Source organism: Mobula hypostoma, chromosome 3 (genome assembly GCF_963921235.1).
Source record: "Mobula hypostoma chromosome 3, sMobHyp1.1, whole genome shotgun sequence".
NCBI classification, from domain to species: Eukaryota; Metazoa; Chordata; class Chondrichthyes; order Myliobatiformes; family Myliobatidae; genus Mobula; species Mobula hypostoma.
In genome coordinates, this window is record NC_086099.1 from 180,711,630 (window position 1) to 180,732,831 (window position 21,202).

The 21,202-nt window shown below is 41.2% G+C and overlaps 1 protein-coding gene and 1 pseudogene across 2 annotated transcripts in view; both read left to right on the forward strand.

The window, feature by feature from the left end:
* The first annotated feature begins 12,619 nt into the window (after positions 1 to 12,619).
* Positions 12,620 to 19,512, forward strand: LOC134343767 (sin3 histone deacetylase corepressor complex component SDS3-like; annotated as a pseudogene).
* LOC134344429 (signal transducing adapter molecule 1-like) overlaps positions 19,278 to 21,202 on the forward strand; it is an 89,597-nt gene continuing 87,672 nt past the window's right edge. For both annotated transcript variants that reach the window (XM_063044199.1, XM_063044200.1), the window contains exon 1: positions 19,278 to 19,632. In XM_063044199.1, the coding sequence (XP_062900269.1) occupies positions 19,593 to 19,632 (40 nt within the window). In that variant the 5' untranslated portion in view covers positions 19,278 to 19,592. The remainder of the gene's footprint in view (positions 19,633 to 21,202) is intronic.

Sequence of the window (21,202 nt, forward strand, 5' to 3'; positions counted from 1 at the left end):
TTATGGCTTATATGTAAGAATAAGTGAAATGCATACTCCATGTCATTGCCACTTGATACGTGCACACCTCACTAATAATAAAACAAAACCTACATACTCACATCTCTTGGCTCCTGTGTCTTTCTTCTAATCAGTTTACTGTTTTCAATTGCTGATGAGGAAAACTTAAAACAAACTTGTGACTACTACCTACCTGTTGAAGTACATCAAAATGTTTGAATGTCAAAAAAAAGTGAGAAACATCGAGTAAAAAAAAAGCACAGTGGGTTCATAGAGAGTGTAGTCAGAAAATGGAAGATTTTGCAGGTTCATAAACAGTGGGTACTCGTTAATAATAATCATTAAAGAAAGAGTAGACACGGCTTGCTTCATTGGAAAGATAGATGTGTTCTATTGCTCAGTGGGTAACTGGCTCAAGTATTAATGAGTATTTGAAGCAAATGAAATGGCCAATGAGAAACGAGTACCAATTTTACTGAGTGCATTGGGTTTAAAGGCATACAGTTTGCTTCGAAGTTTGACTGCTCCAACCAAACCAGCCAATATGAGATTTGATGAACTTGTGAAAATAATGCAGGAATATTTCAGAAACAAAAACATTATTGATTGCAAATGCTTTAGGTTTCATAAGTAGAATGAAAAGGAATGGGATTCCATTTCAGCATACATGGTTGAATTGAAGGAATGGTCTGAGCATTGTCAGTTCAATTATGGGCTTAATGATGCACTGAGAGATCACTTAGTTAGTGGAACCTTACAAGAAAGCATTCAAAAATGGCTCCTAACTGAAGTGCAACAGTCATTTAAAAGAACAGTTGAAATTTTATCAATGCGAACAGCAGACAGAGATGCAATTGATTTTGCAGTTAGGAATGAAAGTGAGTGTCAACAAAATTGCAACGTCTAAGCAGAAACTGGCTTAGCCGAACAAACTGGTTGTGGCAGGGACTCTCATATACCAGCCCAATGCAGGTTTAAAGGTGAAACTTGCAGAAAATGCAACAAAGTGGGACACATATAAAGAGCATGTCAGGCAGACAAAAATAAATGAACTGCACTGGGAAGAGAACAAAGTCAAGCTGTGATTTCAAAAAGAACACTAAACTGCATGCTGTTGATGAAAATATAATAATGAAGAGAGTGACACAGGATTGGATAGGCCAGAGATTTATAATGCAAAAACTAACAGTAGACAAGAAATATGGTTTACACCAAAAGTGAACAGCAAATTAATTAAAATCAAATTGGACACTGTTTCGACCATTTCAGTCATTCCACAAAATGACTTTGAATGGCATTTGAAAGATTCCACATGAAGCCCGCAGATATCCAACTAAGAACATATTTTGGGGCAGAGATAACTCTGTGGGAATGACAAAACTAACAGTGAAATGCAACAACCCGCAAGCCACATTGTGAGTGTATGTGGTAAAAACAGGAGGGCCAGGATTGTGGAGTTGTGAGTGGCTGAAACAACTACAACTTGATAGGAGATCCATTCACCAATTACATGCTATATGACCTGCAATAGACTCAACTGAAAGCACATTAAGGAAGGTACTGGATTAAACAACTCTCTCCATGCTGCATACTCTGAACCATTGCCCAAGAGAGGGTAGACAGGTGTTGGAGCCAACCTTTGTGCCTCTGGTTGGAAAGCATATTGGAACATGGAAGGACTATACGCTCAGAGGAAGTGCGGAAATGCCAAAAGCATTGGTCTAGCTACAACAGTTTTTGTAGGTAACATATCTGAGAAAGCCTCCGATATGTTAATCAGGCAGTTATCTGTGAAATATGGCTTGGCTTTAAGCTGTAAGATAGTTCAAGGAGCTTCAGGAAAGTTGCAAGCTTTCAGCTTTTGTGAGTATAAAAAACCAGAATCTGCTCTGTGTGCATTAAGGTGCATTAAGGAGACAAAAAGCTGCTTGTAAAAGAAGATGTAAAGACCAAAGCCCACCTGGACGATTGGAAGGTGAAAATGAAAGGAGTCAATGGGGATACAGGCAATGTTGTGCATGAGAAAACCAAGAGGAGAGATCAGACCATAAAGGGAATAATAGAACCATTAATAAGAGAATACTTCAATGAACTAAATGACCTTCTCAAGATCAAGATGCACAAACTAGAAGAAGACAAAGGAAGAAGAAAGATGACGAGAGCTGTCAGAACCGCTTCCTGCATTCCCAGAGTGAATTCCTACAACCACCACGAAGCAGGCTCCAGAACCTGAGACTGTTTCACGCTACAAGTCTCACCTGCCAAGCAGAGCAACCTTCCTTGTCAGGAAAGACGTTATCCCATAAGAATAAGAAATTGTCCACAGCGATTAAATATTTAGGCCTGAATGAGATAATTTAAAATTGACTACGCTATGGATGTTTATATACTGTAGTAGTCGTATTATACAGTATAGTATACTGTGTATATAGTTGAGATGCAATCTATATTTGGTTAGAGTTTATAGCTAAGCTGGGAGAGTGTTGTGTATTTAATATTTAAGTAATAGTTGAGTAGCATCATAAATATGGTGTTAAGTGTTCTTTGTTCATTTAAATAAATAATTACGTGTTACATTGAAGAATAAGTGAACTGCATACATCAAGATGCTACCAAGTGATATGTGTACACTTCAGTTAATGTAAAAGGTGAAGTTAGACTTGCATTTTGGGCTCTGTTGTTCTGCTTTCAGTTAGTTTTTTTTAATGTTTTGGCATTACAAAACATAGCAGTCGTCTCTCTGGGAAGGGGATTGAAGAACCGACCACTGATGCAAGTCCTCTAATAAGACACGTTTGCTCAGCAGATGATGAAAGCAAAGCAGGAAACAAAGATAGGAACCAGCTTCCTGTCAGGCTTCACACTAAATTTTTACACAGTCCTCCTCCTGCACTCTCATCTTCTGCTTCACATACAAACCCAAAGAAAGATGGACCCTCACCGTCATTTAAGGTGAACGTGAGCAGTGCCCAAGTCAGCAACTTGGGAAAAACATGAGTGTTCACCATTTAATAAGAGCACATAAGGGCTGAACTGTGCACCAGGTGCACCAGTGGCTCACCCTTCGACAGAATCTACTGCAGATAATAGTAGACATGGAGCCAATTTGAAGCGGCAGAACCGAGGGGAGGCAGAGTTGAGGCAGCAGGGTCCCGGCCGAGAGCAAGAAACAAGCCAATTGTTTGAGTGATTTCAGCGATGAGCCAGATTGAAAAGGTCAGGGTGTCGGGGATGGGGGCAAGGGACAAGATAGTGTTCAGCTTGCTATGTGAGATTTCCTCATCTCTCCGCTGAAATGAGGCTGTGGCCTGCAACTAATGGGCTCCTGCATCACTTGTAACTGGCTTCGTGGCTGTGAACTCTCTTTCATGAACTTCAGTTCTGAATGTTATTTGCTTATTTTTATTGTTTGCATGATTTTTTCCTACACATTGGGTGTCTGACGGCCTTTTTTAAACTAGGTTCTAGTGGGTTTTGTAGCTTCCTGTAAGGTGATGAATCACAAGGGTATATATAGTATACATACGTCGCTAATAAATGGACTTTGAACTTTGAGTGAGATGCAGAGTCCTGGGGCAGTCAGTCGGAATGTGGACAAGACAGTCATCTGGAGAGTGGGGGAGAATCTGCGGAGAGTAGAAAGAATTGGAAAAGCAGTAACAACATATTATAGAACACAAACAGACACACAGTGGTCTCCAGGAAACTGAATCAGGGGTCTATTGACACTTCAGAAGAATTAGACCCAGATACAGCTACAAATTCAGGGCCGGCACCTTGGGCTACTGGTTCCAGCACACTGCAGTAGAGCACGGTAGGAAGCCAACTGAGCATGTAGTTACTTCCCCATACATTCTAAAGATATGTTCCAGGATATCAGAAGTTACCAGAAGCACAGCCGGTGGATTTGTCATGATGTCGGTAAGGGGGGTGGTCTGCTTACCTCTGCCAACTCTCATTGACTGTGATCATATTCCCAACCACAGGGATGAAATCCCAAGCCCTGAACCTGCATGCGGTTATCCATATCATAAGGACATAGCTGACAAGATTCTCCCACTTGACTCTTCTGCTAAGTTTCCCCTGTTGCTTAGCAGAGACATCATCAATACACATAAGATATGCTGAACAGTGCAATGGTCAGCACGATGCACCTTACGCCCAATGATTGGACATACAGTTGAAGCCAGAAGTTTCTATACACCTTAGACAAATACATTTAAACTCAGTTTTTCACAATTGCTGACCCTAGAAAACACTTCCTGTCTTGGGTCAGTTAGGATCACTATTTTAAGAGTGTGAAATGTCAGAATAATAGTAGAGTGAATGATTTATTTCAGCTTTTATTTCTTTCATCACTTTCCCAGTGGGTCAGAAGTTTACATACACTTTTTTAGTATTTGGTAGCATTGCCTTTAAATTGTTTAACTTGGGTCAAACTTTTTGGGTAGCCTTCCACAAGCTTTCACAATAAGTTGCTGGAAGTTTGTTCCATTCCTCCAGACAGAACTGATGTAACTGACTCAGGTTTGTAACTGACTTGCTTGTACATGCTTTTTCAGTTCTGCCCACAAATTTTCTATCGGATTGAGGTCAGGGCTTTGTGATGCCACTCCAATATCTTGACTTTGTTGTCCTTAAGCAATTTTTCCACAACTTTGGAGGTATGCTTGGGGTCATTGTCCATTTGGAAGACCTGTTTGCGACTGAGCTTGAACTTCCTGGCTGATGTCTTGAGATGTTGCTTCAATATATCCACATAATTATCCTTCCTTCCTCATGATGCCATCTATTTTGTGAAGTGCACCAGTCCCTCCTGCAACAAAGCACCCCCACAACATGATGCTGCCATCCCCATGCTTTATGGTTGGGATGGTGTTCTTCAGCTTGCACTCGCCCTTTTCCTTCCAAACATAACGATGGTCATTTTGGCCAAACAGTTCAATTTTTGTTTCATCAGACCAGAGGACATTTCTCCAAAAAGTAAGATCTTTGTCCCCATGTGCACTTGCAAACTACAGTCTGGCTTTTTTATGGCAGTTTTGGAGCAGTGGCTTCTTCCTTGCTGAGCAGCTTTTCAGGTTATGTCGATTAAGGACTCGTTTTATTGTGGATATAGATACTTGTCTACCTGTTACCTCCAGCATCTTCACAAGGTCCTTTGCTGTTGTTCTGGGATTGATTTTCACTTTTCGTGCCAAAAGTATGTTCATCTCTACGAGATAGAATGTGTCTCCTTCCTGAGCGGTATGACAACTGCGTAGTCCCATGGTGTTTATACTTGCGTACTATTGTTTGTACAGATGAACGTGGTACCTTAAGGTGTTTGGAAATTGCTCCCAAGGATGAACCAAACCTGACATCATTTTCTGACCTCAATCCGATAGAAAATTTGTGGGCAGAACTGAAAAAGCACGTGCGAGCAAGGAGGCCTACAAACCTGACTCAGTTACACCAGTTCTGTCTGGAGGAATGGAACAAAATTCCAGCAGCTTACTGTGAGAAGCTTGTGGAAAGCTACTCAAAATGTTTGACCCTAGTTAAACAATTTAAAGGCAATGCTACCAAATACTAACAAAGTGTATGTAAACTTCTGACTCACTGGGAAAGTGACGAAAGAAATAAAAGCTGAAATAAATCATTCTCTCTACTATTATTCTGACATTTCGTATTCTTAAAATAAAGTACTGATCCTAACTGACCTGAGACAGGGAATGTTCTCTAGGATTAAATGTCAGGAATTGTGAAAAGTTGAGTTCAAATGTATTTGGCTAAAATGTATGTAAACTTCTGACTTCAACTGTTTGTAGGGTCATAATGGGTGGTCTGCCTTGATTAAGTTCATCAGCTCACTATCAGTGCTTTTAAGACTAATGACTTGGAGAAGGCACCCAAGTCATTTCAGACAGACACTGTGAGAGGAGTATCTATTGTGACAAAAGACCAAGTTATCAGAAGATTGATGCCGATAAGAGAGACAACAGGGAAACATTCAAAATGCTAATATGAGAGACGAGAGAGATTAACGAAAAAAGACGCAGTTCCGAGTATTGTCAGGCCGGTTGCTTTGAACCTGAACTGTTTGAAGTTTGATGGACAGGCGATACCCCAGCAGGGGTATAAAAGGAACAGGTTCGCTAAGGCAAGGGACACACCACGACACCACGAGATAACGAGACCCTGGAAGTGCGTTGTGCCCCCCCCCCACAAGTTGGTGGAAGTTTTGGAGGTCTGGTCACGGGACCGACCGTAGATGCACAGGGCGGAAAGGTACGATCAGCGGGAACCTGGTGTGTGTGTGTCCACCCTTGCCTGGGTGCCGGGTTCACCGCAGAAGAACGATCGTATCCGGAACGGAGGGGTCACAGTTGATGACCTCAGAAGACATTACAAAGGGCTCGCCCGAAAGCTAACTGCGAGGAATATCAAAGGTCTGTTTGAATCCGATTTGAATATCATCATTTGCTGTCTCTCTCTCTCTCCCCAACGGCACAACTGCGATTACTGTGAACTGTACTAAGCTGAACTGAACTCTGCGTCACTTGAGACTGATCATTTTACCCCTAGACTGCGATAGAACTTGGTTGATCCTATTATCCTAGTTCTGTGTACATGTGTGTTTTATCATTTGCATTTATATCCTTATGATTAGAGTACTGTGTTACTCATTTCTTTAATAAAACTTTCTTAGTTCCAGTAATCCAGACTCCAACTAAGTGGTCCATTTCTGCTGGTTTTGCAACCCAGTTATGGGGTACATAACACTACATTGAAGGGAAGTTTGTAGGAGAAGCTAAAGACAGCCTTTGCAGTGGTTGACACATTTGTAAGCATCCTCTCAGAGCAGAGCAACTGAATCGGACAAAGGTTAGAATCCTTCTTCTTGTACAAAGACAGGTGTATGCCGAGGAAGTGCAGTATGTCACAGAGCAGGAACCTCGTCCAATCCAAAGTAACCTCAGTGAGCTCTGTACCTTTCTTGACTCTGAGGGGCTACAGTGAGTTGGGGAACAAATTAAGAAAGTAAACCTCACTTCAAAGTTCAAAGTAAATTTATTATCAATGTACATCTATGTCACCATTTAAAACTCTGTGATTCATTTTCTTGTGGGTGTACTCAATATGCACATAATAGACTAATAACCATAATAGAATCAATGAAAGACTGCACAGTTTGGTTGTTCAATTACTGTGCAAAAACAACAAACTTCGCAATTATAAAAAGAAAGAAATAATAATAATAAATGAATAAGCAGTAAATATTGAGAATATGAGGTGAAGAGTCATTGAAAGTGAGTCCATAGGTTGTGGGAACGTTTCAATGATGGAGCAAGTGAAGTTGAGGGAAGTTATCCCATTTGGTTGAAGAGCTTGATGTTTGAGGCGAAATAACTGTTCCTGAACCTGATTGTGTGAGTCCTGAGGCTCCTTCCTGATGGCAGCAGTGAGAAGAAAGCTCGTCCTAAGTAGTGGGGGCCCCTGATGATGGAAGCTGCTTTCCATCGACAACACTTCATGTAGATGTGCTTAATGATTGGGAGGGCTCTACCTGTGATGGACTGGACCACATCTGCTCCTTTTGTTCAAGGGCACTGGTGTTTCTATATCAGGCTGCGATACAGCCAATCAGTATGCTCTCCACCAAACATCAATAGAAGTGTGTCAAAATTTTTAATGTCATGCCGAATCTTTCCAAACTCTTAAGGAAGTAGAGACACGGTCCTGCTTGCTTCATAATGGCACTTACACGCTGAGCCGGACAGGGCCCCCAAAATAATTTGAAGTTGCTGACCCTCTCCACCTCTAATGAGGACTGGCTGATGGACCTCTGGTTTTCTTCTCCTGATGTCACTAATCAGCTTCTTAGTCTTGCTGATATTAAATAAGACGTTGTTGTTATGGCAGTACTCAACCAGATTTTCAGTCTCCCTCCTGTATGCTGATTCATCACCACCTTTGATACAGCCTACTACAGTGGTGGTGTCAGCAAACCTGAATATAGCATTGGAGCTGTGCTTAGCCACACACTCATAAGTGTAATGCGAGTAGAGCAGAGCGCTAAGCACAGCTCCAATGCCATATTAAACTTTGTACCCTGTAGTGCACCTGTGCTAATGTGGGTTTGACTCTACCTGTACCTCAGGTTTTACCAGCTTGAGCTGGGAAAAAAGTAAAAATAATATGATAATAACCCATGAGAGATTTTCTGTCCCCCATCAGGCTCGTCCCCAGCTGGCAGGAGAAAGCTTTGCAGATATGCAGGCAGGTGGACCAAAACAGCAACAAATCTGTCTGTACCCATATTGGGCGTTGCTCTGGTCAGCATCTGTTCTCCATATTGGGGCGGCTGGAACCAAAACCCGACTGCAGGTATAAAAAGCAATACCCTTTCACCTTAGACGTAGAGAGATGTCGATGGAACAGCCACTGCCTGGGGGTCGCCTGGGCAAGCCTGAAGCTGGAACTGAGCATGACAGTATGCAAACCGCTAGTGTTTGCACTGCTGAATAGGAAGGCAGGCACTGTGAAACCCGAAAAAGATACTGCCAGCACTCAAAGTAGCCCACCAACACCACAGGCTGCAAATGCTGCTGGTGTTTCTCAAGGGAGCAAGTCCACTAACAACTGAGGTGACTCAGACATGCATGAAATGGTCATTAGAAGTAAACATATTCATAATGTGAGTATACTACTGAGTAAGGGAACTTGAGACTGATATGACAGCATAGAGGGACAAACTTCATTAACAGTTTATTGCACAATATTCTTTCATGCACGTGAGCACGTGGCCAAGTAGTTAAGGCATTGGACTAGCGAACTGAAGGTTGTGAGTTCGAGCCCCAGACGAGGCAGCGTGTTGTGTCCTTGAGCAAGGCACCTAACCACATAGTGCTCTGCGACGACACTGGTGCCAAGCTGTATCGGCCCTTGCCCTTCCCTTGGACAACATTGGTGTCATGGAGAGGGGAGACTTGCAGCATGGGCAACTGCCTGTCTTCCATACAACCTTGCCCAGGCCTGCACCCTGGAGAGTGAAGACTTTTCAGGTGCAGATCCATGGTCTCGCAAGACTAACAGAGATAAATTTCATGCAGGTAAATTCCTTCAACATCTGATGAAGCATTGGTGTACTATAATCACCCTATCAATTAACAATAAAAAAGAACAATCACCATTATCAAAATAAACCGATGCATTTGCTACGGCGACTCTCTAAGTCCACTACGCTCCTTCATCAGTAAAGATGAAGCAATTCATTCAAATAGTAGAACTATTTTCAAAAGATATAAACATGAACTTTGGACTAGATAAGTGCAGAACATTGAGCAAAACCGAAGGTGCAACAGAGCTAACACAATACAAAACAGAGCAGTAAGGTACCATAAAACCAATGGATCAATATGAAACATAGAGGTATCTGGTACATCAACGAGCAAAGAAAATAGATCATAGTGTGATATGGGGAAAACTTTCAAAAGCATTTACTTAAAGGCTTAAGAAAATCTGCTAACCAGAGCTCAATAGTAAAAGTATAACAAAGGCAATGAACACTTCAGCTATACTCATATTAACATATTCTTTTGGCGTAATATCTTGGTCTGAAACCAACCTGGAAAATTTACAGAGAAAAATAAGAATTGAAATGACTAATTTTAGAAAACACTATGTACAATTGAATGTGCTTAGATTAACATGACTTAGATAGAATGAGGAAGAGGAATAACGGACATAAACAGATAAAACTTCTAATGATAAATTTTCATCAATGAAAACAGGATTCAGCACTTGATGCAAGCATATGCATATTCTGATAAGAAATGTACATATCTAAATTTAAATGAGTGCGCAACCCCAGAAAAATGAAGATATTATCATTAGAGAAGAAAAAGTTAACCAATGGAAGAGCATGACCCTCCATGGGAAATATCCCAATGAGTTGAGCAGATGAGATGTCGACGAGGAAGTGTTGAGCGCCTGGCTCAGACTTGGAGACCGCTTCTCAGAAACAAAAGGGATCATTGTGACAATACAGGATCAGGTGGTTAACACACAAAAAAAAATCAAAAATATATAATAAAAGTTGATAAATGCAGGAAGTACCAAGAGAAATGAGAAACAATTCAAAACATTACAGGATCCTGTCGCAGTTTAACTTTATCTGATTACTTACACAGGCACAATCAAGTGACAAACATCATTCAGCAAAATCTTGCTTTAAAATACAAACTCATAAAAAAAACCATACCTTACTATAAATACAAGCCTGATCCAGTTTTAAAGTCACAAATTAAATTACAACCGATCTGTTATTACAGATAAAACACTCCATAATAATCATCCGGATATAATAATGCAGGAAAAACAAAAAAGAGCAACTTACTTAATAGATTTAGTCATTCCAAACACACATAATGCACAGAAATCAATATGTGAAAAAAAAAACAGAAATATGCTGAAATAAAAGAGGAAATTTAAAGACTATGGAAAATGAACAGAGTGTGGCAGCTCGCCCACACAGCAAGCGAACCGGCTCCAGCAGTTACGGGGGAGTCCGCAGCCAGCGGCAACCGAGAGGGCTCTGAGTGCGGGGCAGACTTCGGCCCAGAAGCCAATGACACTTCGGCCTCCAAAGAGCGGGGGAGGCTGGGAGTGGGCACTTAAGCGCGCACGGATTAAACAGTAAACAGTTCAACCAGACCCTGCTTGACTCAGTATGTTGCTTTCACTCGTTGTGTATCAGCGCGACTTACAAGGGTATACATTATCTTAAGAGTATTATCTACAAATGGTATCATCCCATAGTCACTACACAATAGCATTAAACAATTCGGCCAACACAGCACTATTTATGTAAATCTTCAGAGAGCCACATTGATAAACATCACTAGAATAGTCCAAAAGTTCTGAGCAATTGAGGAATGATTGTGCTTGGCTATGCCCATACTTCAGGTTTTACCAGCTTGAGCTGAGAAAAATAAAAATAATAATAATTAATAAGCAATAAGTAATAAGGGCATGAGATGAAGAGTTCTTGAAAGTGAGTCATAGGCTGTGGGAACATTTCAATGATGGGGTAAGTGAAATTGAGTGGTTATCTTCTTTGGTTCAAGAGCTTGACAGTTGAGAGGTAATAATTGTCCCTAAATGTGGTGCTGTGTTCTGAGGCTCCTGTACCTTCTTCCTGATGGCAGCAGTGAGAAGAGGGCATTACCTGGGTGATGGGGTCCCTGTGATGGATGCTGCTTTCCTGTGACAACGTCAGTATAGATATGCTCAATGGTGGGGAGGAAAAGTACTGGAGAAAAGGTAACTCCTATGGGAATGACATTTGTAACAGTGAAATACAACAACCAACAAGCTCTCTCTCAATATCGCAAAAACAAAGGAGCTGGTTGTGGACTACCGGAGGGATGGAGACAGGCTAACCCCTATTGACATCAATGGATCTGGGGTTGAGAGGGTGAACAGCTTTAAGTTCCTTGCCATAAACATCACTGAGGATCTCACGTGGTCACAACAGTGCCTCTTTCACCTCAGACGGTTGAAGAAGTTTGGTATGGTCCTCTAAATTCTAAGAACTTTCTACAGGGGCACAATTGAGAGCATCCTGACTGACTGCATCACTGTCTGGTATGGGAACTGTACTTCCCTCAAACGCAGGACTCTATAGAGAGTGGTGCGGACAGCCCCCAGCACATCTGTAGATGTGAACGTCCCACTATTCAGGACATTTACAGAGACAGGTGTGTAAAAAGGGCCTGAAGGATCACTGGAGTCCTGAGTCACCCCAACCATGAACTGTTCCAGCTGCTACCATTCGGGAAATGGTACCACAGCATAAAAGCGAGGACGAAGAGGCTCCGTCACAGCTTCTTCCACCAGGCTATCAGACTGCTTAATTCATGCTGATGAAAATGTATTTCTATGTTATATTGACTATTCTGTTGTACATAATATTTATTATAGATTACTATAATTGCACATCTAGATGGAGACATAACGTAAAGATTTTTACTCCTCATGTATATGAAGGATGTGAGCAAGAAAGTCAATTCAATTCAAGTCAGGCCACATTGGGCTTGTACGTGGAAAAACAGGAGGGCCAGCATTGTGGGGCCATGATTGGCTGATACAACTTCAGCTTGATTGGCGATCCATCAATCATTTGCATTCTGCATCTCTGCAATTGAGTTAACTGAAAGTGAATTAAGCAAGGTACTGGATGATGCCAGTGTTCAAGAATGCCACTGGAAAACTCAAACATATCAAGCATAAAATAGGGTTAAAGGAAAATGCCACACCTAAATTTTGCAAAGCTTGTTTGGTACCTTATACCATTCATGATAATGTAGCCAGTGAGCTAGATCACATATAGGCTGAAGGAATTCTTTCTAACGTTGAGTGGAGTTCATAGGCAACACCATTGGTCCCTCTAGCTGAGAAGAATAGGTCTATCAGAATATGTGGTGATTTTAAGGTCTCCATCAACTCAGTAATGAAAGTAGATCAATACCCTCTTCGCAGGACATTAGATATCTTTGCAAACCTTTCTGGAGGGAAACAATTCAGCAAAGTGGACTTAGCAGAGTTGGAAGAAGAATCCGAAGTGTTTCTCACCATGAACACTCACAAAGGGTTTTATCGCTATCATAGGCTTATTTTTGAAGAAGTATCTGCGCCTGCACTCTGGCAGAAAGCTATGGACCAGCTGCTGCAAGGTATTGACGCTGAAGGATTACACAAGTGTGCTGAGAAAATTTCTGCAGTGGCGGATGCCCCAAAGCCAAAGGATATGTCTAGTTGCAGTCCTTTTTAGGATTATTCAATTACTTTAACATGTTCCTGAGAAATCTGGGTACTGTATTCCATCCCTTGGACGCATTGCCACAGGTATGGAAGAAATGGCAATAGGGAAAGCAGTGTGAGGTGTCTTTCTGAAAGGTAAGGGAAATTATGATATCAAATGTGATCAAAAGTGGATACCCAGAAGGATTAAGGACAAAACTGGACCTCTGTCCTGCACAGTGGAGATTGTGTCTGATGTCATCTGGAGATGACACATCAATCAGTTTAAGTAAGCAGAGTCAATCGTTAGAGAAGAAAGGTGTCCAGAGCTGTCAGAACCACTTCCTGCAGTCCCAGAGTTAACCCCTACAATCACCACAGAGGAGTCCTCAGAGCATGAGATTGTTTCACAGCCCCCAGCCTCACCTGCCAAGCAGAGTGATCCCCCTTGTCAGGAAAGACATTATCCCACAAGAGTAAGTAATCCTTCACAACAATTAAATTTTTAGGCCTGAATGGGGAAATTTAAAATTTACTTTGCTCTGGATGTCTATATAATAGTTGCATTATATTGTTGAAATGCATTCTATATTGAGTTGGAGTTTATAGCTAAGCAGGAAGGTGTGTTGTGTATTTAATATTTCAGTAGTATTTGTGTAATTGTAAATATATTGTTTGATTTAGCAAACTTTTTGCTTACATAATTCCTTATGCGTCAAGGTATGTGAATGGTATACATCATTACACCGCCACATAAAGCACCTTACTAAAGTAAAGACTAAGTGTGCACGTTCTCCCAAGCTCCTGTGTTTTACGTTTGTACTGCATAGTCAATAGTATAATAAGGGACTACTTTATGTTTTAGTAACACGTCATTGCATGCGCTATTAGGCGCATATTGAGCATGCGCTATTAGGTGCGTATTGATCAGTACGTGTGTGCCGAGTTCGTTTTCTGTCAGTAAAGAACCATGAACCTTAGCTCCCGCCTCCAGCGTTTTTATTAATAGCATTGTTGTGTAACCAGGCCACATACACAACAAATTGGCGATGAGGTTAATGAATCTACATCTTATTGGAACACTGTGTTTTAGTTGATAACGGCACTCAGAGGAAGAGCACAAGGAATGAGTCAAGGAGCGGGAGAAGGAGGCAGAGCGAGGCCGTGAGTCTGAAAGGAAGCAGGAGCACAGCCGGGGTCAGGAACGTCGGGAGACCAAGAGACACAGTTGGAGCCGCAGCTCATTCAGCCGAGACCACAACCGGCACTGACCCCCAGGGGCTGAGGGTCTGCCTGCCCCAGAAGGGAAGATAACAAGGAGTGACACACCCATCTAGACGGAGTGCACTCGTGGCGCTAGCAAAAAGGACATGTGAGTCAAAAAGAAAACAAGGGGGAAACGGGGCTAAATTAACATAACAAAGATGGTGATGATTGGAACCATTACAGCAATTGATAGTGGCACTGAAGACAGAGCGACTTACATTGAGTGGTGGAGTTATATTGTGAGGCTAACTGTGTTAATGATGAAAAGAAAGCCAGCGTCTTACTCAGTATTATGGGAGAAAAAACATACGGGCTGCTACGGAGCTTGTTAACCCCTGAAAAGCCAGCTGACAAAACGTTCAAGCAAATAATAGACACTCTCCAACAGCATTTAAACCCCAAACCACTGGTCATTGCTGAAAGGTTTAAATTTCACAAATGGAATCAGAGCAAAAATGAAAGCATTTCTGAACATAGTGCTGAATTGCGCAAATTATCAGAACATTGTCAATTTGGAGCTGGTCTATTGGACACATTGAGGGACAGGTTAGTGTGTGGCATGCACTGTGAAACCACACAGAAGAAGCTGCTGGGTGAAAGAGACCTTACATTAGAGAAAGCGCTAAACATTGCAATATCAATGCAAACAGCGGCACAGGGTGCTTCCGAGATACAACAAAATTCTCTGGAATATGCTACGAATAAAATGTCACTGAACAGAAATGAAGGAAAGAAATGTTACCATTGTGGGAACATGTCACATGACCCTGATGACTGGTTTAAAGACAAAGAATGCAGAAACTGTGGCAAACAGGGCCACACTGGCAGAGTATGCAAAGCTAGTAAACAGCAGAAAAAGGACAAAATACAGAGAAACAAGAAACCCCAGAAAGGAAAACACAACAATGTACACAAAATGGAAGAAAGCAGTTCTGATGAAAACGACTCCGATGAAAGTGAATTGTCTTGTCTGCAACTTCACAGCATGAAAGAGACAGATGATCGAAGAGTAATAAGGATCACTCCACAAGTGGCAGGCATGAGACTGAAAATGGAGTTGGACACAGGCTCAGCTTTAACAGTGATCTCTGTACACGACCACAAGCGACTGTTTTCTCACATACTTCCGAAACGAACTGAACTACTGCTAAAGACTTACACAGGACAGAAAGTGTGTCCCAGAGGTAAAATTAAAGAGACAGTGACCTATGGAGACAAAACACAGCAGCTGAACTTCTATGTACTGAAAAATGGAGGACCACTGTTGCTGGGATGTGAATGGCTCAGGAAAATCCAGTTGGATTGGCACACCGATAAAGCACTAGATGTGTCAACAAAGGAAGGTAGTTCAGCGGGGAAGACATCCGCAGCTCTCCTCTCACCCATTGTCGACTATTACAACGACGAGGAGGAGCTAGACAGCGTCAACGATGGGGACAAATGCAGTCTCCGTGGTCGCGACTCAGATGAAGATACCGAGAATGCAAAGGAGACAGATATTGCCAATAAGCAGGATGATGAAGACTACCTGGAAGTAAAAGAGCAAATGTACAAGGAGAAATTGACATCTCTCAAAAGACAGCAACAGCAGTTACAGGAAGGCACTTTGCAGGAGTATCAGAAAAGGATGAAGAAACTAGATCAACAATGCAAGGAAAGAATACAAAATGCAGAGCTTTTTCTGCAACTGGAGACAGAACAAATGGAAAGGAATTATGTTAAAGAGCAGAAAGCAGCAGCGAAGGAATTTGAAGATAAAAAGATTGAGTTAGAAGAAAAGAAACAGATGATTGAGAATGAGAAGCTAACAATGGAACTCACAGGAGATTCTATGGAGATAAAGCCAATAATGACTAGGAAACTAAGGAAGAGACCTAATGACTCTGTTCCAATTACAGACAAAAGACAAAAACCTGCAGATGAACAGATAATGGAAGTTCTGTGAACTCTTAATAAGCTTAAATCTCCGAAAAGACCAGCATCTCCATCCTCTCCTGAGCATCTTCCCAGCACTCCTGCTGAATCACCAGCACAAAGATATGAAGCACGAATAGAAGATGGAAAGTTATATTACGATAAGAGATGGTATCATAAAGGTCAGACTATCTATTTGGAATCTAAGAAGAATATGAAGATTGGCTGTGTAATTAGCTCAGTTGGAACAAATGAGATATAGCTAGGGAAGACAAGTGATAACACAAAGATGCGTATGTATCTAGGACAGCTGCACAGAGGAGTCTTCATTATATGTTGGCCACCTGCTACCTAGATCTCTTAGCAAGTTGGAGGCGCACATCTTCTTAACTCCCTATGCTCAGAGGTCAACTTTTCATGACTTTTATATGGAAATCTGTCTTAAAACAAACAAGTTTATTGACAGACTGAAGAGCACACTATTTGAAGACACTTTCCAATGCCATCTCATTTTGATGATTGTATATATGTTTAAGAATAACAATCACCTCTTCACAGATTTCACTTTGTTTTTATCATCTTTGCAAGATGGAGGTGACTACTCTTTATGGTGGAACCTGCCAATTTGTGGATTGTTCAATTTATTCCAGACAATAAAGTGAAGACCTATTTGCTTCAGTGCCAGAGAATCTAGAGAAGACCCCCCCCCCCACAAGATTTGAGTTCTAAATGGGTCTTAGACCAAAAGTAAAAAAAAAGCTTGTTATTATTTGATATTATTAAATTACTTTGTTATAATTTGATATTATTAAGTTACTAAGTAAACAAATGGTAAGCGTTTGTACATTAAGGGTAAACATATTTGTTTAACTACTGCCCTAGTAAAAAAACAGTTTATACATTATTAAAATAAAAGAGGAGGAGTGTACCGTATAGCCTACAGTATAATGAGGGACTACTTTATGTTTCTGTAACATGTCGTTGAATGCACTATTAGGCGCGTATTGACCTGTACGTGTGTGCCGAGTTCATTTTCTGCCAATAAAGAACCATGAACCTCAGCTCCTGTCTCTAGCGTTTTTATTGACAGCATTGTTGTGTAACCGGGCCACATACACAACGACGTTTGATTAGTTTCTGCAGTCGCGAAGTATAACAGGGATGTCTGATGCAAGTATCAGTCCATGAAGCTCTAGCTTGTGGAGTGAGAGAGCAGAGGATAAAAGTTCAAGACAAAAATAGGACAGACCAGGTCAGTGAAAGTGTAAGAGATTCCTAGACTGAAGAAAACATTGGCTGGATAATGGTTGGCAAGAAGATGCTGGTAGGACAGTTCCTGCAGAACGTGGGGTGGGGAAAATGTAACAAAATAATTGTGGAAGGTTATGTTATTTATGTTTGTTCTGTACTGTGTTGCTGGAAAAAATATCATATTTTTCATTGCGTTTATACCCTGGATACATGGTCTGTACATACCGGCTGTGTGGTGAAAAAGGCACGACAGCACCTCTTTCACCTCAAATGGTTGAAGGAGTTTGGTATGGGCCCCCAAATTCTAAGAACTTTCTGTAGGGGCATGATTGAAAGCATCCTGACTGGCTGCATCACTGCCTGGTATGGGAACTGTACTTCTCTCAATCGCAAGACTCTGCAGAGAGTGGTGCGGACAGCCCAGCACATCTGTGGATGTGAACTTCCCACTACTCCAAATGTTAAAAGGCCTGAACAGATTAGATATGGGAAAGTTATTTCCCATAGTACGGGAGTGTAGGACAAGAGGGCGTGACTTCAGGATTGAAGGATCTGTCTGTCTGTATCTTGTTTTATGGGAGATGGCATCCAGCTTAATGGTGCATTACCGCCACCCTCTGCTCCAGAATGTGCACTAGACATATATTCTAAATCCCTTCATCCAATCGTGCACGCGCGCGCGCACACACACACACAAACCAACACTTTACCCTCCCATCTTTGACCATCCTAGTACCCTATTCCTGTTTATCTGTCATATCCTATAAAAAAAACCCTGTACCCCTTAAAAACGCTAAAAATACCCGGACTTGTGCTCTCTCACCCATGCCCAGCAACCCTTTGAATGTGAATTCCTGCATCCCCAACTCCCTTAATTTAATTCTCATCATCTCTCTGTATCCCATACTTCCTGCAACACAAAACTACATGTTCTACTGACTCCTCTTCCTGACATTCCTCACACAATCCTGTCTGGTGTTTCCCTATCATTTTCAATGTTTTGTTTAATGCACAATGCCCCAGCCTTAACCTAGTCCACACAGTTTCCTCTCTTCTGTTTCCATTACCTATCCTAGGATTGAAGGATGTCCATTTAGAACAGCGATGCAGAGAAATTACTTTAGTCAGATGGCGATAAATCTGTGGAATTCATTGCCATGACTGGCTGTGAAGGCCAAGTCATTGGGTGCATTTAAGGCAGAGATAGATAGGTTCTTGATTAGCCAGGGCATCAAAGTGTATGGGGAGAAGGCAGGGGAGTGGGGATGACTGTCAGAATTGGATCAGCCCATGATTGAATAGTGGAGCATACTCGATTGGCCAAATGGCCTACTTCTGCTCCTCATGGAAGATGGGAAGATATTTACTCCTCATGTACATGAAGGTTGTAAGTAATAAAGTCAATTCAATGGATATATATATAAACACACGCACACACACATATATATACCCATCACAATTAATTTTAATTTGAGTTTGCGGATTGATGTGAGAAAGCATAAACTGAGAATGAGCTAGAAAAAAATTCCTACATAAATTTAGCATCAAGACCGAAATGAAGCATACGAAAAAATAAAGAGGCGGTTTAAACTGAAAGGAATAACAGCGTTAGGCTCCAATGGATAGAATAGGGTTAGGAGAGGAAGGGGCGGGGTAGTCATTGACGAAGTATTTCTCAAAGAGCCAAATGACTCTTCGGGGTCATACATACATTTCACTGTTTAACTAAAGAGCGATAACTATACAGTAGTTATGTATGAACAGGTGTAATGTTTCAGTGTTGTTCCTTACAATCTGCCTGCTAGAGGAGTTGCACGATTACGTTACTGACTTTGGGTTAGTCAATGGGAAAAATAAATCTGAACAGTGATCATAATACAACGAAATATACAAAAGCCTATTAATTGTTTTGGTAGATACATGTTTGCCGATATCAAATAAATATTGTGTTCCTATGTAACTTTACAGTTTGTGGCTAAGATTTATCATTCCTCTCCCTAACGCACACTCTTTTCAGGCAGTGCAAGAGGCGCCCTGATTTCCCAACATGCTGTGTTTCCACGAGAGACGTTCTGGATCTGGATCTGGACAGTGGACAGGGTCGAGGGCTCGCAGTCAATGCTGACGGCTGTGAAACGATGGCTCGGAGCTCACGCCGGCAGTAGCCACGACGGGAGGCGGCTCGGCGATCGCGGCGCTGGCAGAACATCCGGCGGGGGTGAAGCTGCCGCCGTGTCGATCCCCGCGCAGGCGTTGGGAGAGTCCTGGCTGCAGAGTGAATCGGGGGGTCTCTAGACGGCGAAACACTCCACGGACGGGCGAGTCCGACTGCAACAAAGTGAACGTACGCCTGGAAGGAGATACGCGCTTCAGAGATGCCTCTCTTTAACGCCAATCCATTCGATCAAGATGTTGGTAAGTGTGTGTGAGGGGAAAATTGTTTCTTCACTAATTGGCAGCGGATAGTGCTTGTTCCAATGCTGTTTTGAAGTCGGTGGTAAGGGTGTACAATGCCCTCCAGGCTTTTGTTATTGAAAGATTCAGGCTTTGTTAACGGCTGATAGATATAGGCCTTTTGTTTCAGAGGACAGGTCATAATATTGATGAAGTCCTGCTGAATATTTGTGATTTTTTCCTAAATATTCATATTCACCAATCGTAAATCATTTGTGAGGACCGAGTTAATCAAATATAAGATGAAATGGTTTGTTAACTAATCTCAGTTATCAAGTAAAACGTGGAACTTTTGCTTTTATGCATTATCAATTTAAAACCTCGTTTAAATTAAAGCCGGCTACTGTTTTCGTAAATGCCGATTGTCCTGTAATTGTCATCAAGATCACAGCGTGACACAGGTTCTCTGTTGGAGGGTGTTAACTGTGTAGAGGAGAAAGTAACTAACTGAAATGTGGTTATATTATAAAATATTTATTACTGATGCTTCAACATCGATTTGGGTATGTTAAATAATATGTAAATCTAATGCTCAAGGAACTTAGGAAATAAACATAACGGATAACTTTAGGATTACTAATGACTAACAAAGAAAATTAGTTATTTGTTTTCATTATCTTAGATTTTGGGGAACAAACCACAATTTCTCTAAACTCCTAAAATTGGATGCTTTCTTGGTTGATTACGTTGCCCCGTTAACGTAGAATTCGGCTGAACTACGTTAACATTGGCATAGTTTGTTTCAAGCTTACTGTTTACGAAATGCGTTTTGCTGTTCAGAAATGTATCTATGTATTGCGTAAATATAAATTTCTTCAGACATTATATCAAATCTGAAAGTAATGGCAAGAGGTGAACCCATGATAATGTAATTTTACCAGATTTGTGGTTCATATTGATAGCACTGAATTTGGAAATTACTATTCTTATATAGATAATAATATGTATTTGCTTTACATTTTGTGCAACGTAGAATAACTCTCCAAGTTTAATGTTTTCACTTTGGGATAGATGAGGAGTGGGTGTGAGATAATAAACTGCAGAGTATTAGGAGAGAAGAAATATGACTAAAGATTTTGCTACCCTGGGAGCTGGATGATCTTCTCCTGTGCCATTAATAAGAAAATGTGCTGATATTTTTGTCAGTTGCATCTACAGAGGGCATGTCCCAGTACTACATAAGAAAATTGCAAATTGCGATAATATGCACAAATCATGTGTTTGTGATATATTTAAATGACCTGGATAAAAGCGTAGTGGGTGATTTTAATTAAGTTTGCAGAAAATACAAAGATTAGTAATGTTGTGGATGGTGTAGAAGACTGGCAAATGATACAGTGGTATATAAATTAGATGTAGTTATGGATAATAAAAGCCCATAGTTCCCTGAAAGTGGCTAAGCAGGTAGATAAAAGGGCATATGTCATGCTTCCCTTTACTAAATGAATTGAGTTCAAGAGTTGGGAAATTATAAAACTAATTAGACACCATCCGGAATATTGCATTCAGTTTTGTTAACTCCATTATAGGA